At 37.9% G+C, this 20,892-nt stretch overlaps 2 protein-coding genes across 2 annotated transcripts in view; one reads left to right on the top strand and one right to left on the bottom strand.

The window, feature by feature from the left end:
• The window catches only part of ece1 (endothelin converting enzyme 1), a 37,372-nt gene extending 32,122 nt beyond the window's left edge, over window positions 1-5,250 (bottom strand). Inside the window, exon 1 of the mRNA XM_042509327.1 lies at window positions 5,121-5,250. The gene's annotated coding sequence lies outside the window, so the exon portion shown is untranslated. The remainder of the gene's footprint in view (window positions 1-5,120) is intronic.
• Window positions 5,251-9,647: 4,397 nt separating this feature from the next.
• The window catches only part of alpl (alkaline phosphatase, biomineralization associated), a 28,232-nt gene continuing 16,987 nt past the window's right edge, over window positions 9,648-20,892 (top strand). Inside the window, exons 1-3 of the mRNA XM_042509339.1 lie at window positions 9,648-9,776; window positions 17,743-17,908; window positions 19,458-19,577. Of these exons, the coding sequence (XP_042365273.1) occupies window positions 17,836-17,908; window positions 19,458-19,577 (193 nt within the window). The 5' untranslated portion in view covers window positions 9,648-9,776; window positions 17,743-17,835. The remainder of the gene's footprint in view (window positions 9,777-17,742; window positions 17,909-19,457; window positions 19,578-20,892) is intronic.

Genomic DNA, 20,892 nt, shown 5'->3' on the forward strand with positions numbered 1-20,892 from the left:
ACCACAGGCCCAAAACAATCTAAGTGACAATCTAGGCCTCAAACTCTGTGTGACAAGTGAGCTGACCTCTGTGATTTGAGTTAAGTTTCCACTGAAATACAACTTCTGGTTTTCAGTAGTGTAACTTCTTTGTCACACAGAGGCGATGCAACCACAGCAGAACAAAACTCCCTCTTCAGGCTTAAAGCTAGGGTAGTTCGTTTAATTTAGGTGTCACTGGCCAAAAAAACCTCACAATTAACTTTGAGCACTTATTAATTCAAGTGGCCTGAGACTTCTGTGCCTCTGGTTGGGCTTTAAGGGAGACTTTGTTAAGGGAGACTTTGGACAATTACAGGTCTTGAACTGCCCTTGAACAGTAGTACTAGGCAGCACCGATCAAATACGTATCCAGATTATTTTACTGCATTGCCTATTTATTGCCTCAAATGTTTTCATAAACATACTTTAGTGTACTGTTTAGCTGTAAAATGGGACATTTTTGTGACCTGGCCAGTTGCTGGTTCTTTGTTTTGGCTTGAACACGTTCAACATGGCAGACGGGTGCCAAACTTTGTTTTCAGCTAAACAGTACACTAAAATATGTTTCTGAAAACACCTGAGGTGAGAAATAGGCAATTAAGTGACAGAATCATGACAGCATATACCTGCCATGTAAAGCTAAAGCTCCCAATTTATGCACATGTACCTGTCGACGAACGATCTCAGTGCACACACTTTATCTATGAAATAGACAAAAAAATCATCCATCAGCCCCTGCAGACTGTGGACAATAAAAATTTGTTTGAAAGCTATAGAGAACCAACAAATGTCCCCCCCAAAAAACTGAAAAGTCTTTTTCTGCAAAAACGGGTCAGTCCAAGTTTTAAATCAATCTCTCTCCCTCTTTGGCATTTTGCCAGTTATCTGTATCTGTATTTTATTTTAATTTTTAGCAGATAAAATTGATGAATTACAAAGTGCAAACTAAGTGTCAGCATGGGAGAAACTTTTACTTTGTAAAACCACAGGGAGCTATTTTTATTTACTCATTGTTTAAATTTTCACTGAACTTTAAAAAAAAAAGTTGCTGATAACTTGCTGTATATGATGTTGAACGTTTCACTTTTGATTAAACATTTGCTGAAGGCATTTAAACAAAGCTTTGCGTTGGAGTTTGTTATATTCCAAAATTGTACATATTGACTGAGAGATTTTTATTTTTATTGTAAATGCATATTGGGTCCAAATATTGGTTGCTGGTCTCATTATTTACTAATAATCTGTATCAACCCTGAAAAAACAGTATAGGTTTAATAGTTAATTCTGGCTGAAGAAAAAAGGCACTGACCTTAGGAAATCGACGCCTGGCTCTGTTTCAACTGAGCCTGATGACACCTGAACAAACTTCCCGATGAATGTGTGCGCAGCTTTAGCGCCTCCTCAACTCTAATTAGCTGTTTTCATTCATGTGCGGTGGATTCTTGCAAAAGTTATCAGAAGCACTAAAAGGAGCAAGAGAAGCACGTCTTTCCTTTTTTTTTTTTTTTTTTTTTATACATATGATCATCTTTGCTTCAAAAAAATCACCTACTGTAGCTTTAAACCAGTTAACCCTTTTTCCCAAAGGACAACTGAGGGCTGGAAAACATTCCAGAAATACCACGCTGCCAAATGTAAACATGACCACACTTCTTACTACAACAAGATCAAGCAGGCAGAGTACAAACAGTTTGGTCTGAGCCAACATTATCGCACCTGAAGGTAAACTGGCTGCACACACTGCAGATGTGTTATGCATGAGGTTGTTTGGACACAAGCCGCCATGTACTGTCCTTGACCTGAACACGAAGTCTTGACCTTGCGCTATGTACAGTATGGGCTTGTGTTTGTAAGCTGACTGTACGTCCACAAGTCAAATGTAGCAAACAAACAAAAAGGGATGATGACTAAACATTCATAAATCAGCTCTTCAGCTCTTTTTCTTTTGTCCCCTGTGTTTCTGTGTTTCTTCAGTCCCCTGTGTTTCTGCCTGAAGGCCACAGATAAGACAAAGCCGTCTCTGGCTTTTAGCGCCTGACCTCTGATTTCAGGACAGCCCTGGAAATGTCTTTCTTTTCACAGCACAGAGACATTTCCTTTGCAGAAAACACCCTGATAATGAAGTGTTAACCTAAAAAAAAAAGGTTTCTTTACCAGGCAATCAGCTTTTCCGTGCTCCGGAGTAGGATTTTTAAACTAAGCTGAGGGACTTTTACCAGAATCCTGACACATTTGGTTTATTTTTAGTCCTGTATGTGCACTGTGGTGCTTTGAAAAAAAAAAATAATAGAGAGCTTGCATTTTCTTTCACATGGTTATTAATATGCAGCTCTGAAATTCTTCAGATTCCTGCTTGACGGAGGACTCGCTGTCATTTTTATGTGCACATTTCAGGAATTCTGACGTATGTGCGACGATCAAATATCACCCAGTCAGGTTTTGTGTCGCCGTAATGCACTGTCGACTGCAAGTTTTATATTCAATCTGCTCTACTAGGGATGCACAGCACAACAAAACATACCATGATTCTCTCTATTTGCATCACTTGATGATATACTTTGAAATAGCAGTAGATTATGTGATTTTTTACATACCCGAAACATACTTTAAGAACCCCTACATTTGACTTTATTCCCCATAAGGTCAGGTTATAGGAGTGGCACATGGAAGCTTGATTACAATGCCAAGGCACGGGCAGATAACAGGAGATTACCTGTTCCTGCTGTTGTTATGACGCCCTGCAGCTCTCTCAAGATCACACCTAGGTAATGAATAACTGCAGAGCACACCAAGCATCCCCGAGTGCCAAACATCAACAACCTTGTAATGTTATTAAATCTATCAATCACTCAAGCATTAGCTTGTGCAATTAATGATCTCTGTCCCTCATATTTCATGTCTGCGAAATAAAAAAGCAAGAAATCTAATAACATCCAGCTGGGTTTGAATTTGTTGCACCGTATTTTGTTATTTGTGACTGCTTCGGCAGTTAGACCACATAAAGAACAACTAGTCCTCAATTAAAAGGGTAAAGAAATGATTCAGAGGAAGAGGGAACAAAATATCTGCGTGTGATAACAAGAGACTTCCTGTCCAAATGATTGTGACGCAATCTATATTTTGGCAATGACTTGGCTTTAAAGGAATACTTCAGCTACAAAATTAACACGCTTAAATCAGTTAATCATGTGGTGTTACTTCAAATTCATGAAGACAACTTCTTGACTTCTTGTCTGACTCCATGAAAAAAAAGGTGAAAATTTGGAGTTTTTTGATTGATTGGGGACCACTTTAACAACAGCACAACTATATCGAAACATCAGTTTACAAACTCACACGACTGATCACATTCTCATTTATCTAGCTGTATGCTCAGTGCTTCCAAAACACATGTGTTTTTGCTGAAAAGAACTTAACAAAAAAGAAAAGTATACAAACTTACAAACATAAATGATCCACATAATAGAAAACAAGACAACAAAAAGCCAAATTAGACAGATAAATACAACAATATTTAGAATATTACCTTAACAAAAACTAAATATAGTAATAATAGCAAAACCTGGTGCCATTCAGCAGGGACTTTAGCTAATAGACTGGAAAATGACGGTTTATTTCTAATTTTTGGGCCTCAGGTACTCTCAAATGTATCCTGCAGACTCAGTCGATTGTTTCAAAGTCTCTTCAGATATATTCCTCAAACTAGTTCCCTAAGCAACCTAAAGAAACAAGGAGCTCTGGTATCCTTCCATCCTCTTTAAACAGCAGGCTCTTCTGCACAGTATGTTGCAATGCAAAGGCAATTAATGCATTAAGTCAAATGCTTCTGTCATAAATGATAGAAAACAAAGAGAATATATGCTGCCAAAAAGAGACAAATCACACAAAATCACAAGATATGACCTAGAGGACCTTTTGCAAAGATATATCTGTCACAGATATTCAATATAAACAAATAATTTTATGGATGAAGTATTTTTTAATAAGTTACAAAATATTTGCCAATATACAAAAGCTGTTTCTACATTGATTGCATTAATTTCCTTTTCCTGTGAAGCACTTTTTAACTTCTGCTTTAAAAAATGCTACATAAATCATATTTGCCTGCTTGCTACAATATATATTTTTTCTCCCTTACAACTGATTAACAGGATGATCCCTGATCCCTGTGTTATGGGTGGGCTTGTGTTGCCAAGTATGACATAAGCAAAACACTGAAAATATACATCTGTTACTGAGTTTCCAAGTTGTTTCACGTTCAAAGTTTGTTTTGATTGATGTCCTCTTTCATGCAGTTGCTTACAATCTGCTCCACTGTGAACCCCGGATAATACATGAGCTCATAAGAATCTAAACTAACATTTAAACAGTGACAGTAAATATTATTTTAAAGCCACTGCCATCAGTAAATCAAGCAAAACAAACATGCAACTGTGTTGTGGCTACAAACTAATTTTAAGGCATAAGATGTGGTTTTGGTTGCAGCTGGTGGATTTCTTTAACATAAAGGATAAACTGTTTTACAGCACCCTGAATAATATTTACATGTAGCCTGTGAGGTGGAGGAGGGGTCATTTGATGTTGGCTGTAAGTTTTGACTCTGAGTGCATGTGATTGGCAAACTTCTGCGTGTTAAAAATCAGTTCGAGTGGAAGAGGACAAAGGTTTGTGAAATAACTATGTAAAAAAAAAAGTTTTAGGAAGCCTGAAAAAACTGCAAACATATCTTATACTGACAGCTTTATATACAGTAGTAAAACTTTACGTCCCTGTGGGCACAAAACACCGACTTTTAGCAGATTAACACACATGCAGCTGCTGTAAAGTCACTGAACTTCATGCAATCTCCCATAAACAGCCAACGACTCTAGTTTTGTAACGAACATAATTGCACAATTACAGTAGTTTGCTGCAAAATTTCGTTTGGGAAAGCATTTCTTTTCACGTCAACAACCGTAAACAAGCGCGTAGTAATCAGCTCCGGCGTCAATCTGAACGCACGTGAGGTTGTGTCACGCTTTAAAAAAGACGATTTCCACTCATTAAAACGTTTGATTTGGTTAGTAAACGCTATACGTGAGTAGAGGACATGATCTTACCCTGTTGTCTGATGGTCCACCACCGCTCTCCGTGACTCCCGTGTGCTCTCTGACCGGGGACAGTGAGGGAGGCTCGGCTGAAACGACCAAAGAGGCTGCGCTTCTCTGTCAAGATAGTTCACATCCCCTCCGAAACTTCCTCCGCAGCTCCGCTACCGGAAATCACCGGGACCAGCGGGAGCGTTTCTGAGAAAAACAAAAAAAAAATCACTGAAAATGAGAGGCGGTGGTGTGATCATCTATATTAACCTCTCAGGAAGTCGGCCTATGTCCTGTGGTTTAAGCGTGAAAAACACATGAAGTGCAGCAAAATGAGCGGCCTTGTTTTTTGTCCACTTTTTCTTTAACTTAAGGTGAAGTCAGGTAATGTGAGACATCAGGTAAAACGGGACAGAGAAGGTTTGACATCTTGGGCTCCTTAAATATTAACAAAAATGTACTTTACATTAATCAATCGTTTTTATTGATTTGAGATAACTCATATGTGCAGATCAGAAAGTCAAAAATAAAAAATAAAAAGAAATAAAAATCGCTGGTCTTGTTGCATGTTGCAGTGAAAACTATGTGGCGTGTTGGTTTTCTAAAGTTTGTAATAAGAGTTCTGCAGTTAAAACAAAAAGGGCATAATTGCAAAAATGGTTGTAGGGAGTTGCTTTCTATAAGATGCTTAAACTTAAAATATTTTCACATTACACTTTAGTTTGGGTTTTAAAAGGGGCTCTTTAAATATTTGCAGCCAGTCAACATGTTATGGAGTTGATGCTAAAAATTTATTTCACATAAAACGATAATTTTTATTGATTTGAGATAACAAGTATGGGCAAAAAGTAAAAACAAATCGCTGGTCTTACAAGTTGCAAGGAAAGCTATGTGACATGTTGGCTTTCTAATGTTGGTGATAACAGTTCTGCAGCTAAAATAATAAAAGTATAACAACACCTCGTTCCCTCGTCAAAAAGCCTCTGGGATTTTTCCATTGGATTTTGGATCATTGCAGAAAATAAACTCTGTGGTAAACAAACTTCTATGATACTCACGTTATGATTTTTACAAATGAACACCACTTTCAGGACCTAAATGCAATCACCAGTAAAAAGCTGTTGTTGGGCTATTATTTGGCGCGGCCTAATGTGATGACATTCTGTAGCCTAATATAGCCACGTGTTAGCAATCAGCTTTTTGAAGAAACATTAAAAAATTCAAAGTTTCCAAGTTTGCAAGTGGGGTATTTGCAAAACTAAATGTGAACTTCTTTTCAGCTTGTTTAAAAGAAATACTTCATTTCAGACATCTGACAGAAAACCCATTCAAGAAATCCACTGACTTTGAGACGAGGGAACTGGAGGTTCACACACACACACACACACACACACACACTAATATATAATACATACATATATATATATACACACACACAATACAACACAGCTATTCTATCTCACTTTAAAGGACAGTTTCACAGTGTTATAATAGGAGGCTAAATAAACCATGCCATGTTGAATTCTTGAATTTGAGGGAATTGGGCCTGAAATGTCATTGAAAAGTCCTTGAATTTGATGTATCAGAAGTTGTGGGAACCTGCTAACTTCTTTCCACCATCAAGTAGTTTATGTGCCTGTAATTTTATAGCACCTCACATTGCTATCAGCAATTAACAGCATCATAATCTTGATCATAAACCAAACCTCCCTGCAGACTAATATATAGTGAGGGAGGAAAAGCAGAAGCTCCACAGAGCCCAGTGAAAGCCCTCTACAGGCTTTACTGGATCAGCTTCTGCCAGCTGTAAATATTGATTTTCCAAGCAGAAAGACCATTAAATACTCTGAAAGAACACAGGATGAGTTGGGTCTAAAAGCAGGTTTACACATTAAAAAAATCAATCCTGTTGGATCTTTAAAGAATGAGACTAATGGGTTAAAAACGTTCCATAACAGACCAGCTCGCCCAACACATCGCCAATGCATGTTGTGTTTTCGTGGTTGGTTGGTGAATTCTGAGCTAATTCTGGTAAACTGTGTTGTTGGGAATATGCAGGAAAAAACAATCAAATAAAGAAAATAGGGAAGTTGTATCTCAGATTATGATTGAGGTTGTTTCACATCGTAATCCTGCTGAGCTGCCACAGTGACATCCACAGGAGACGTCAGGAAACAGCACGGAGTGTATGATCATAGACATCTGACAGTCTGTCCACAGTTTAAGTGTTTACCTGACATAGGATTTAATAAACACAAATGCAGCTGACAGACTTATCATTCAGACTGCTGCTGAAAATAAAAGTGACCACTGTTTTTGGAGGCTGAATTTGTCTGTTTTTGTTTGTTTGGTTAGTTGTTTCGTTAGTCAGCTGTGCTGAAAAGAAGCTGAGTAGGCTTCTTTTATGCCAATAAAGTACTAAACTTAAATACATTTATGAGATTTCTGTACTAAAATCATGAATGGAACGCTGAAAGGGCCCGCTGGGCCTGTGCCCAGGGGCCCAAAGAGTCAATTGGGCCCCCTGGCATTTATAGTACTTGCAGAATTTCAGTCAAATTAATTACTAACCAGAAAGAGACATCAAGTGACCACAAAAAGATGCAAAGGAATGCACAGAGACACAAAATAACCAAAACTTGAGGTAAGTAAATATAAGGGAAAAAACATTGAGATACAAAATGACCCCAAGGAGATGTTATTACAAAGTTACCACAAAGTGACACAAAAAGACAAAAAAGACACAATTGTACCTAAAAGAGACTTAAAATTACATAAGTAAGATATTTAACAACCACAGAGACACTACTCCGGCAAAAAAGAGACGCAAAACAACCACAGAGACACCAAGTGACCACAAAGGGACACAAAACGACAAAAAAGACACAAAGATAGCCCAAAGAGACACAAAACAACCACAAGGAGACACAAAATGACATAAAAAGACCAAAAGACACAAACTTACCTCAAAGATGCTCAAAATGACATCAGTAAGAAGAACCACAAAGATACAAAAAGGACAACAAAGAGACACAAAATTATCACAAAAAAACAGAAAACAACCATGAGGAGACACAAAACGACAAAAAAGGACACAAAATTACCTTAATGAGATACAACAGTTACTCTGGAGACAAAATCACAAAAACATGCACAACAACTACAAAGAGGCACAAAACAAACTGTAAAAATCGCCTTCTCTTGTTGGAATTTTGTATTCTGTGTATTCTATTTATTTATTTTTAACCCTTTTTTTTTCACAATTTAGTGCATAAACACAAGCAAATATAAGCAAATCCAAAGCCAACAAAGTGATGATATTGGATTGAACACTGGATAAAAGTAAGAAAGCAACAACAATAATGAACATAAAAACATAAAGAAAAAGAAAACAAAACAAAAACAAGATGAAAAACAAACAAAGGACAATGAAAACAAACATTTAAATAAACAAACAGAGTGTTGATTGTTTGGGTTTAGTTACATTTCATGTGAGAGTTTTACAGGATGGGTTTGGTTTGGCTTCATTAATTCTTTTTGTTCATGCTGTGCACAATTTTTTTAAACCCTTTTTCTCTTTTCCTTCTTTTCTGTATTTTGTGTGTTTTAAACTGCCATAGACGGGCATTTCAGACAAGCTTAGGCATAAATGCTGTGTTTTGTGGCAATAAATATAAAATAAATAACTACTTTTATTAGATATAAAATAGTTAAAAATTCTAAAATAGCTCAAACAGCGACATCATTAACCCTTTAACAGGCATTGTTACCGCACAGTTGATATTCCTTGAGATCAAATTGCTTCACTAAAATTTGACAAAACCCAGTTTCACATACAGATGATTCATTCATTCAAGTATTTTGATTATACTGTAATTCTATTCAGTTTTATTTCCATTATATTATACTGACAATTTGTTTTCTACCATTTTTATAGATTTTGTTATTAGATTATTTTTAATTTGTATGTATTCATTTTGTTTATTTATCTTTTTAATCAGATTTCTATTGTATAACATTTGTTTTTGTACTTTTTATAATGCATTATATTGGGAATTTTTCTTTTTGTTTTCTTATTAAATTAATGCAATTTGTTGATATATTCTACGGTCTATAATGTTGTATATTTTTTTGCAAAGGCATGCCTTAGAGTGACTGTTAAAGGATTAATTAAATCCCTGTATACAAAATGCATCATTAATAATAATCTAATAATTCAATATATGATGATAAATCACAGACAGGCCCATTGTCCTGCATGACTGCTTTTATTTTTACCACAGCTACATTTTCTGATAACACCTCTTTACACCGCGGATCTTGTATTTATGATGGAGTATTTTTAAATTGTCTGTCATTTCCAGCAGGTATAATTATGTCCTCTGTCCTTGAAGCGATGCATCGGTCGTCAGACAGGCGGAGCTCTCGGTCCATCTCCCGCCACAGCAGCAGCAGCAGCAGCAGCATGGCAGCGTTATTACTAAGGTTTTTTGTTTTTTTTTCCCCCTCGTGGGATACAGACCGCTATTCTCAGTCCCCCGGAGCCGGAGCCGGAGCCGAACAACTGTGGCCTTATAAAAACGACTGAAAGCACCGACAAGGACGCACGTTTCAAGGTGAAAGACTGAATAAACTGCAGGCGAGCTTGGATGTAGATTTCTGCCCCGGAGACTTGCAGTAAGTAAAACATTATAACTTTTCTTTTGGCGATTTTTTAAACGCTGATAACAGATTGTATTCGAAGAAACGCGCTGTCTGAGTGTCGGCTTAAATTTGTGGTTACAAGTTGTTTTTTGCAGCTTTTTTCTCAGTGAAACTGCTGCCAGTTTATCCTTGTTCTTATGTAATATAAATAATCCAATCTGGGCTTTAAAAGAGAGTTTTTGGTGAACTGTTGCACAGAGACCAGCGCTGTTTATATCCCGTTTTAACTGGGATGAAGTACTGCATGGTCCTCGAGGGGCTGTAGTAGTAGCCTGCAGTTTTTATTTCATTAGTTCGTTCATTCATTCAACCAGGATTTCATGTTGTAATTTGTTATAAACTGTTATCTGATTTGGACAGTTGAGTGTGAGTGAATGCTTGCAACGGATTCATGGGATTGCCTGCATATACTCATGTCCCCTCCTCCTGCAGCAAGATATATATATATATATATATATATATATATATATATATATATATATATATATATATATATATATATATATATATATATATATATGAGAGTGAAATAACATCAAATTCAAATTATTTTCTGTGAGGAACTTTATCTGTGCATTGGAGATAACAGGTGATAACATGATACAATACACAAAAACTATTATTTATTTTACATTTATATCATATTTTGGGGTGTTGATGACAGAATCACAGATGTGACATTGATGTATGCAGTTTTTTGGCTATGAACAAGTTTTTGAGGCTTCACTTCAGACTGACACAACCATTAAGATTTTACCACTAGGGTTGCAACAGTATGAGAGTTTAATGTACGATAACCATCCTAGAAAATATTGCTGCATCAGGGCTTTAAAGAAATATTATCAGTAATATCAGTTACAATGACCCTTAAAGGACTAAAAACAGCTGGGGTTTGTTTGTTTGTTTTTAATATCATGACCCTCCCCAGAGATAAAAAAAAAAATACTTTCCCTTAATCCTCCCTGAGTGACGGGGGGGCATGACCTTCCCTCCCCCATGACATTTTTCCAGTTTCCTGTATTCCTTAGTTTTAGGGTTCAGAGGGTATTTAAAACACAGAATTTAAATCATTTAAAGCTGAATGTCCCAACCTTAAGCCAAATCAGAAAAAATAACTCCCTCCCTGATGCTTAAAATATTAATTTAAAGTGCCTTCCCTGTTTTGCACCACCCCTCTCATAAATAACAAACAGTTTGTTTCTATAATAGAAACTTAAATATTTTTGTTAAATGTAATTTATGTAAAAAGTCTCCATTTTAAGAGATAGCTAAAATAAAGTAGATTAGATTCTGTCCAGATCTTGTTTTTTTCCCCAAACCTAGATCTGTAAATGTGCACTGTATGATAACATTATACCTTGAACTGGTATACTGCTGCAAACCTATTTACTAGGGGTGGGTGGAAAAATACAGCAAAGTATTGCAAAATTTTCTGTGGCAGTATTGTACCGTATACAAGGATGCCAAGTATCTGTATTTTATTATATAAACAATTAACAAATACAAATTCAACTTTGGTAGCATAATAGAATAATAAAATCAATTTGCTTGTCAATCCACTAAATATGTGTTGCCGCAATAAAATACAAAAAAAGAAGTGAGGTGAACACATTTAAAACTGTATCATATTAGCAGTGTCCCCACAGTCATGGAAAACCTGGAAAAGTTTCACAATAACATTTTCAAGGCCTGGAAAAGTCATGGAATTTATAAAAATCATTGAAAGTTTTGAAAAGTCATGGAAATTTGTTGTATGTAATGAAATTGTTACATAGGAGTTACATAGCTTTATGTTTTCTTTACCATTACATACGTTTCCTCATTTTCCACACTAGCTGAAATTATTTTTGAACAGAGTTTGAATCTGATATGTTTAAAAAAACGTCGAGCAAGTGGCACAAGAAAAATTAAATTAACATGGGTCCCTTGAAAAGTCATAGGAAAGTTTTTAAATGTTGTCCATTAAAATGTGTAGGAACCCTGCATTAGAAAAAGACACAGGTTATCCTTAATTTTCAGTTCAAAAATCATAAATTGCAATATATGTTATTACAATACCCAGCATACTGCAAAAGATTTAAAATTGTAATAATATTGTATTGTGACCCAAATATAATGATGATATTGTATCGGAGGGCCTCTACTGATATCAACCCCTATATTTACCACTAATAAACAAATCTATGAAATGTGTTTTATTATCTTTATCCAGCCTAATAACAACACAAAACTAATAAAATCTTTACTTTAAAGGGCTAGGCGGGAAATAAGTAAGATAAGTAAGTCAGATGCCTCCCCCCTCGGTGTGAAATTCAGTCTAAACGTTAGTTATTCTGTGTGCATCCAAGAGGTTGGAAGAGGCAGCCTGGTGTGAGAAGCAAACCAAGTTGCCCATTTAAAAGCTGGCAACTGTGTTTAGAGTCCTCGCCATTTGGGGGTGAACACAGAAGATAACACAATCTTGTCTCGAGAGCAGGCACAGAGCGCCTAAAGTGTAGACTTTTGAGATAATATTTGGAAGTGAGCCTCTCATCCGTCAGCCCCTCCACTCCTGAGCATAATTAGCAGCCTAATCCTCGCTGTTAAGCCGCTACCTGCTGGAGTGACATGTTTTAGTGCCGGTGTGACTCAGGAGGGAGCTCGGCTGGTGAAGTTATTTAGGTGCTGGGAAATTTTACCCCGTTTGACACCAGCTGGATAAACTGGAGCAGCCAAATTCTTGGCGACATCATGACTGAAGTGGGATTGCAATTTATTCTGACCACTGTCCTGTCTGGTGCCCTGCTGGTGGCTGTGGTGGCACTGGTTTGCTACTTCTGCTGCAGACTAGCTGGTCCAATGCCGCTGGGCGGACCTGGCAGCTTTTAATGGCTAGTGACTACCTGTAGCCTGACGAGGAGCGGTGAAAGGACTGGTTTGAGGCACGTCATCTTGGATTAATATATTTCATCCATCAACTCTTGCGTGTTTGTTTCTGTTGGTTCAGACTTGCCTGTTTCTTATAAAGCCAGATGGAGCCTGGCGCGGTTATCGGTCTGAGAAAGTTGTTTGGAAGTGTTGAGGGAATGATCTTTTCATGCTGAATTTATAATAATTAGTTCAGTAAGGTGGAGTTCATAGCTATGGTGCCTGCCAACACAAGGGCAATATAAAGGGATAGTGCAGTTTTTTTGAAGTTGTGTTGTATGGACTACTTATTCATTGTCAGTCAGTTCATGTTATAGCTTGATTAGGCCATTTAACGGGTCTACTGTCGTTTGCCTCAGAATACAAGCACCGGTGGAGAATCAAGTTATTGGCAGAAGTATGTCAGACTCTGCAACAGCAGGTGGAGATATGCCGTCTTTCAGGGAGTTATAATAAACCTATATTATTTATACAGCCTGCGATATAGACAGAGTCACAATCATAACTATTTATTTACAGTTTATTTGCGGCAGAAAACCACCTCGTCAGGTACACATAATCAAACGGCGCTGAACAAACTCTGCCTTGATTGACCTTTTTTAAGCCACTAAAAGAAATCAATATCAGTTTAAATGTACGCTATATTACAAATATTGTCACTGCTTTACCTTACCGTACGACAGCCCTTACCGATGGGGATTTGCTGTTATGTCCAAAAAGGCCGGTGCAGCGACTACAAGCATGCAGAAAACGCCTAGTTCAGTTAAAGTCCAACTAAGGTGTCTACATAATGGAATAGCTCGACTTCCAGTAAAATTATCTAGGTGTGTTAGTCCGATTTTGAGAAATTAAATTTAGTCTGATTTCAGTCGAACTAACTTGTTTACATGTATTTTAAAAGTCCGGTTTTAGTCAGACTAACAAAAATAATTTGACTTTTTCAAACATCATGTAAACACACTGAGTGTATTACATACAGTAACAGTTGGCATGCCCCCAGTTTGGAGAAGGAAGTACTGCTACATAATGCTGCTGAGGGGTCAGCAGCACATTTTAGCAACCTGAAAAGGTCCCACCTAAAAAAATATTAGTTTATGTTATATTGAGAGTACTTTCACTGTTTCACTCTAATGTCAGACAGTGTTTAACAACAGGAACAGGAGGACATTTTATCGCTTTCCTCAAAACCAGTAATTCAAAATTGCTGAAGTCAGGAGCAGCTGGTCTTTCACTGCCTTTAACGGTTATTTTGTTTTGGGTATTGTGTGTATTGTGTGGCCTTTTAAAGGGTTAGTTTGGACTCACCAAAATCACACAATAACACAAACTGACAAACAGACAGCTCCTGTGTTCAGCGAGTTAAACTTACTGTTTTTCTCGATGGAGTCTGGTGGCTTTGACATGAGTATAAATGGGGAAGGGAAGCCATCAATTAATGAAATGTCTGAAGATAAGGCAAAGCATTGAAAATACTCTTAATATAGCATGCAGTTAAGCTGATACTAGCCGAGGATTTTTTTTAGGTGGGAAGACCCTCATCCTCAGAAACATATTGCTTAGCCTCTGTGCCTGCCTCTCCAAATTGGTGGCGTGCCGACTGACATCTACTGTATGTAATACACTGACTATGGATAAGTACCCAATATAACCCCACTTAAAAACTTCTGTACTATCCCTTTAAGATTACATTGCTGTACGTATTTCCCAATTTGGAGGAACGCTATGAAAGATGTTTGCACGCAACCTTGTCCTTATGCAAAAGGACATTTACTTTCTCTGGACTACAAGTCTTGGTTTTGAGTAGAACAATAGCACCTAGTTTACATATTGTCCTTGGATAATCTGTTTGCATTAATGATAGATGTTTAAACACAGACAAGTCATTTGCAAAGTATTTTGGCCTCCTACTCTTGACAATATTTCTACAATCACACAAAAACGTGATCAGAAGCCCTCTGTAAGATTTGCACAGTTAAAAGATTCTTGCAATAAAAGTATCTTGAGGTTTTTTTCGTCTTTCATGGGTGGATGTATCAAGTCAATCACTCGCTGTTAATCGGCTTTGTTATGGCCCTTAAACCTCTCAGTGCAATGGAGCTCAATCCCATTAAAATGACCTTGACTATAAGCACAGGAAGAAAGGAGGAGGGTGTGAATAATTACACATGAAAGCCTGACTTGCCAGGACCCATAAGGGCCCCTGTTGTGACTACTTACATTCACAGCAAGGCCTCCAGCTTAACTTACCAAGCTTTCCTTTTGTTTCTGCTGCAGAGCCTGATGCGCCTGATATACTCCTTTCCCACCAAAGTTAGTGCGTGCATGCAGGTTTTTCAAACGCAGGTAAACCTGCTTAATATAGCCAATAGACTGCCAGTGAACTCATCGCACAGATCTTTGTCAGCTTTTGTGTGTGTGTGTGTGTGTGTGTGTGGGTGGGTTGTTTTGTTGGTGTATCCATGCAATGTCACGGACAGGCAGGAGAACAGGTGAACAGTAAACAACAGCAGAAACAGAGGTCTTTGAAAACTTTTTAGTCGTTTCTTCTCTCTATATATCTCATACTTATTCAGTCTGTCTTTCAAACTCGGTGCAGACTAACTCTGAATAATGTTTGAGTGCTGTTTAGGAGGAGATGAATAGTAATTAATGATGGGGCGTCATTGCATCTCGCTGGTTTAGGAGCTTAAATACCATGTTCACCCGGGTGCTGTTTTTCCTAATGCTGATTAGTTGACTGCCATCAGCTTAACGGCAAATAAGATGACAGTAGCCAGAGTTTTCCGTCAATTTTGGGCAGGTTAAAAAACAGGGTTCCAAACTTACTGCGTTAAAAATGTGCATTTCCAAAGATAGCAAAGGCATGACCTGACCTTCCCTCCCGTTGATTAGCTACTTGTTGCGTTCATTGGTTGGGTTGGTTAAGTTTAAGCAAGAGGAGTGAGATTGGTTCAGGGCTTTGAGGCAAATTTTACACAGTGTCCAAACATGGAATTACAACCTGTAGCTTCGTCACATGATGCTGTAGGTCTCAAAAAGACTTCCCATAGACTTGCATTGCGAAAGTGACACCTGTAAATCACTGGATAAATTCTTTTGAGTGTCACAACCCCCAAAATGACTCATTTCACTAGGATTTGATCCATTTGGTCCAATAACATTTTAAAAGTCTAGAAGAGGTGCAAGATTAAATTATTTTTTATCCCAGTTAAGTAAGCGGAGTGCTAAACTGGAAGTTAGCCTCTCAATGTGCCATAAGACGCTAGAGCGCGTGCTCCATGGGCCCCATGATGAGGAAGATCTGGGTAATTTCATACTGCGGAAATCATGCCATGCGCCAATGAGCAACTTTCATAGAGACTAACAGAGACTTGCCTTCAACGCTGTCACCAGTTCTCTTTATAAATTCATCGACTGGTAAGAGTTGAGGTAAGAATGTCAGGGTGAGCCAATCAGAGGCAGAGTAAGGTGGGTCATGCCTTTGTTATCCAAGGACATGCAAATTTGCATCCCAGGAACAATAGAAACGTGTTAGGTACAAACAAAGATCTTCCCAGGTTAGCCTTTCAGGCAAAAGGACGCAATAAAATCACTATCAATGTGTCAGAGGACGTACCCTGTTTTTTGCCCGGTATTGCGACATCGTGAACCCGGAGATGAGTTAACAATACCACTCCTGGTTCCCTCGTCTCAAACTCAATAGGTTTTTGGTTGGATGCTTGAAATAAGGTCTGTGGTTAACACAAGCTTAAGAGACTTTCACATTTTGTTTCTACAACATAATACAGGTCAGTAAATTTGTGAAGTATGAAGCTTTTATCTGTCTTTAAAAAGGCACTTGTAAATAAGAGGCTAAATTAGACTACAGAACATCATCAGGCCGAACACAACTTTACAGTCTTGTTTTGGTCGGGATGCTGAAGTCATGCGACTGCATGTAGTTTGTTTAAAGCCTTACTTACTTACTCTTCTTCATCCTCTATGGGACATAAGGCTTCAATTAGCTCTTTCCATTGCACTCAGTCCTTGGCAGCATGTTGCGATCCTCCGCACAACAGTTTAACTCTTCCAGCTCCTGTGTCACAGTAAAAAGAAACAACACACACAAAGTGTATCAGCCGCTACAATGAACAAAACTATTGTTTTTAGCCTTACATTAGCTTTTTACTTCTCTCAACTGCATTTACATTTCAAAAACCATAAGAATTGTGTTCATTTTCAAAGATTATCTCAATGAATAAAACATCTAAGTATCAAAATTGTTGTTCGCCACAGAGTTTTTTTTAATGCAGTAATCTAAAATCCAATGGAAAAATCCCATAATCTTTTAGATGATAAACCAGGGCAAACTTCCTATTTATGTGTTGGCCCACAAGTAAACACAATCCCTGCAGTACTCTATCATAAAGTTAACGAGACATGTTCGAATGTAATCGAATGTAATTTATTGGAATCTATGTCACATCATAAGTGATTAATGCTTACCATGCACTAAAATACTTTGAAAAGATTTTGACACCAAAATGACACAATTTTGTGTGATGAGAAATTTAAAAAAGCTCAGCTATGTTTTTTTTTTTTAACCAAATATTTATTAGTCTTCACATATATTTATACACACGTTTCAATTCACATCAGATCCTAAAGCTCAGCTATTTAAAAAAATAATAATTAAGATCTGTTTGTTTCCCTGGCTCAAAAGGGGAAATAAATAACACTGGAAAACTGATAAACAACAACAAAAAAAACATTTGTACTGGCTCTCGGCCAGATTTGAACCATCAGTTTCACAATGAGTGCATCGCTACAAAGAGCCAACACTGCAGTGGAGCTGACTGTGTTGGTCACTTACAGTACAAAGAGACGATATTTTAAGCAGCACAGCATGAGCAATAAGTGCGTTGTTTGCCTCAAACATGTGCTTACTCAAATCATCAGAGTAAACACATATTAAGCCAGTGTGTCAGAGTCTGTGTATGACAAGATGACACACATTTAATTTCTAGTGTGTGCGCTCTGCGTCTCTCTCCAGCTGCGAGGCGACGGCAGAAAGGCTTCCTCAGCTTCTCAAAGTGGCATGTTAAAGCTGTCTGGAGCAACGCGTCAGCTGCACTGAGACGACAACATGGAGGTGACAGCCCTGCTCATCATCTGCTCCTGTCTGATGTTGGAGAGTTTGGGGAAACCACAATTCCCTGGTAAGTTACTGTGTTGTCAGTTAGTTTCCGTAAAAACAACAACAAAATAACTGTCCAGCTTTCAGTAATACGTCATGATGTTCAGCACACACTGGAGAGGTTAAAGGTTGCAGAGGAGTGTTAGAACCTTTCAAGGAAGTTTATGTTAGATTTCCCGTTATTTAGAAAAAACACTGGATATTTGGGCTGCTGTGTGCAGTTCAATGGTACCAGGAAAATAACAGGAATTTACTGTTTGATACATTTTCATTCAAAATGATAATTTTGCCGCTTTGTAGGAGATAGACGTGCATTTGTTCTGCCCTCCCACATTATAAGAGGTGAACCTGGTCAAATATGGAGAATATGGATTCTTGTATTAAAAAAAACTGATTGTCGCTCTTAAATGATTCAAGAGCGGCAATGAAGGCTGCAAAGAAGTGTCAATTGAGTAGTTGCACAGCAAAGTATAGGCAACAATTTTGATAATATAAATATTTTTTTGTCATTTTTAAGCAAGAATACCCAAAACATTTGCCTGATTTGATCCTTTTCTCATCAGTCCTGATGGTAAACAGATATTTTTGGGTTTTGGACTGAAATGCATACCACACACTAGAAGACTGAAAAGATTTTTGAAAGACTTAAGTCTGACACTCTCTCACGTCTGAAGACAACTTGAGATTTTAGTCACAGATTTTGCAAAGACTTGGGACCTTTCAGGGTCACTATCTGCATTAGTACAACTAGATTCCTTTCGAGGTAATTCCCCGTCGTGCTCCTGGTGGAAATTATTATGCCAAATTCCTTTTAATAAATATGCCACATTAATAATTCCTCACATGTTTGCAAAAACACAAAACTCTGGAAACACAAAATAAAAGGCGTCATATTTCAACACTATACTTGACAATTACGCATCAAGTAATCTGCAAAGATAATCTGTATTTGTGTACAAACTTTACATTTTGGATTTTGTCAACCCCAACACTTTCTAATCACGTTTTTGAGTCTACTATTTTACATTACAAAGTAGTTTTAAAGTCCATTTTGACAAGATAAAGCAATTCTTATCAGATTGTCTTGATTAGGGATCAAATAATTGCAAAAAACTGCATGGGACTAGTATAAAGTGGGCATGTCTGTAAAGGAGAGACTTTTTCCATCGCCAAAATTTTACCTAACTTTTAAGGCTTTATTCACACTCCTTAATGAGGAGCTAGCATGACATGGTTGGTACCACTGGATTCCTCACGTAGTTTTAAAATTCAGCCAAGTACAGCCTCTTAAAAATGGGAATGTCGGCCAGGCGATTAAGTTCAGGCATTGTGCGCATCCTTAGTCGTATCTTGATTTACGCGTCAACACTGACAGCCCTAATTTTAATCAAACATTGGAAATTTGTGACAGTGACAATGCATGAAAAGTTGTTTGGTCTAAGGCTGGTTTTAGTCACATAAAAAAAGACATAAAGACACTACTGTGGGATCTAGGACATTATAACAGGCATTTTAAAAATGTTCAGATTTTATTTTCAGAGCTAACCAGACTTGCTTATTTCCTCAAACAGAACATGAGAAAGATCCCAAGTTTTGGAATACGTGGGCCCAGCGGACCCTGAAGAACGCGCTGACGCTGCAAAGTCTCAATACGAACAGAGCAAAGAATATCATCCTGTTCCTTGGAGATGGTAAGACAAAATCATTACATTTATGTCCTGATTAATGACAAGAAATCCCCAAATGCTGTGCAAATTCACTAAAAAAGTGGAAGGTAACTCTGCTACAGAAGGATCTGAATTGCAGGAAGCTCATCACTAAAGATGCAGTTTTCACTTCTGTCATTTCTGATTGCTTATGGACCAGATTCAGTCGAGTTTAAAGTTCCGGTGTGTAAGATTTGGTGGCATTTAGTGATATCTGGCAGTGAGGACTGCAGATTGCAACCATCTGAAACGTCTCACGGTTAAGATTCCTTCAGTGTTCATTATTTAGGAGGTTTTTACCAGGAGATGAATTATCGGCAGAGGTCTCTTCCTCTCGAAAAAAAAAACCAAACCGGGTGATTTAAACCTGTAAAACACACTGAAGAGCAGCTGGAAGCACCAGGTGGAGGTGATGAGGCTGATGAGGGGGAGTGGCCGGGTGGCGGAGTAAGTGGAAAAAATCCCACAGCAGCGGGAGAGAGGCAGAGCAAACAGGTGAATTCGGCACTCAGTGTTAAACGCCATTATAAGCCCAATCACAGGTACTAGTCAAGATAATTAAGGAAGACCACAAACATAAGGTTAAACAGTTTCATCAAGACTTATCTACCCAGCAGTCAGTCCTCAGTTATATGCCGGCTCCTTAAATTGGCCCGCAGTCATCAAAACTTTGCCTGTGATAGAGAATCCAGTAATCCAACAGAAAATGAATGAGATTTTTCAAATGTTTTCTAACACGCGAGGTGAATGAATCCTACAGTAGCAAACAAAACACCGTGCTGCCACCAGATCACTGGGATTCTGTCTGTGCTGTGCCGCTCATTGGTCACACAATAACTTTTATCCTCCATCTGGCCTCTGCTCTCTCTGTTTGGACTGTAGGCATTCTTGCGCACTGCTGCAAGCATGCTCATGTTTGCGCAGTTAGAGAACAACAGGCACAATCTTACAACGTTTGTAAGACACAACAGGGAGTGCCTGTAAAACCGGGTAATTGTTTCCCAGCAATTATTGTTCACATTTGACTCAAAAATCACAAGATTTGGTCTAAGAAACAGGACTCGGCTGCACAGTGAACTGCTTCGTCTGTGTACCTCTGAGCCTCTGGTTTTGTGTAACGTGCAGACTTTGATTACGTAGGGGAGTCTTCTACTTTGTAAGTTATCAAACTATAACCTGGGGCAAATGCAATTTGTTTTTCATCCTGTGTGCATTGCAAGAAAGGTTAGGCGAAATGAACATTTTCTAATATTTTCCAAAAAGTCCTGGGAATTCATCATCCTGCCTTTTACAGATTAAC

The sequence above is a fragment of the Plectropomus leopardus genome, chromosome 2 (assembly GCF_008729295.1).
Source record: "Plectropomus leopardus isolate mb chromosome 2, YSFRI_Pleo_2.0, whole genome shotgun sequence".
Taxonomy (NCBI): Eukaryota; Metazoa; Chordata; class Actinopteri; order Perciformes; family Serranidae; genus Plectropomus; species Plectropomus leopardus.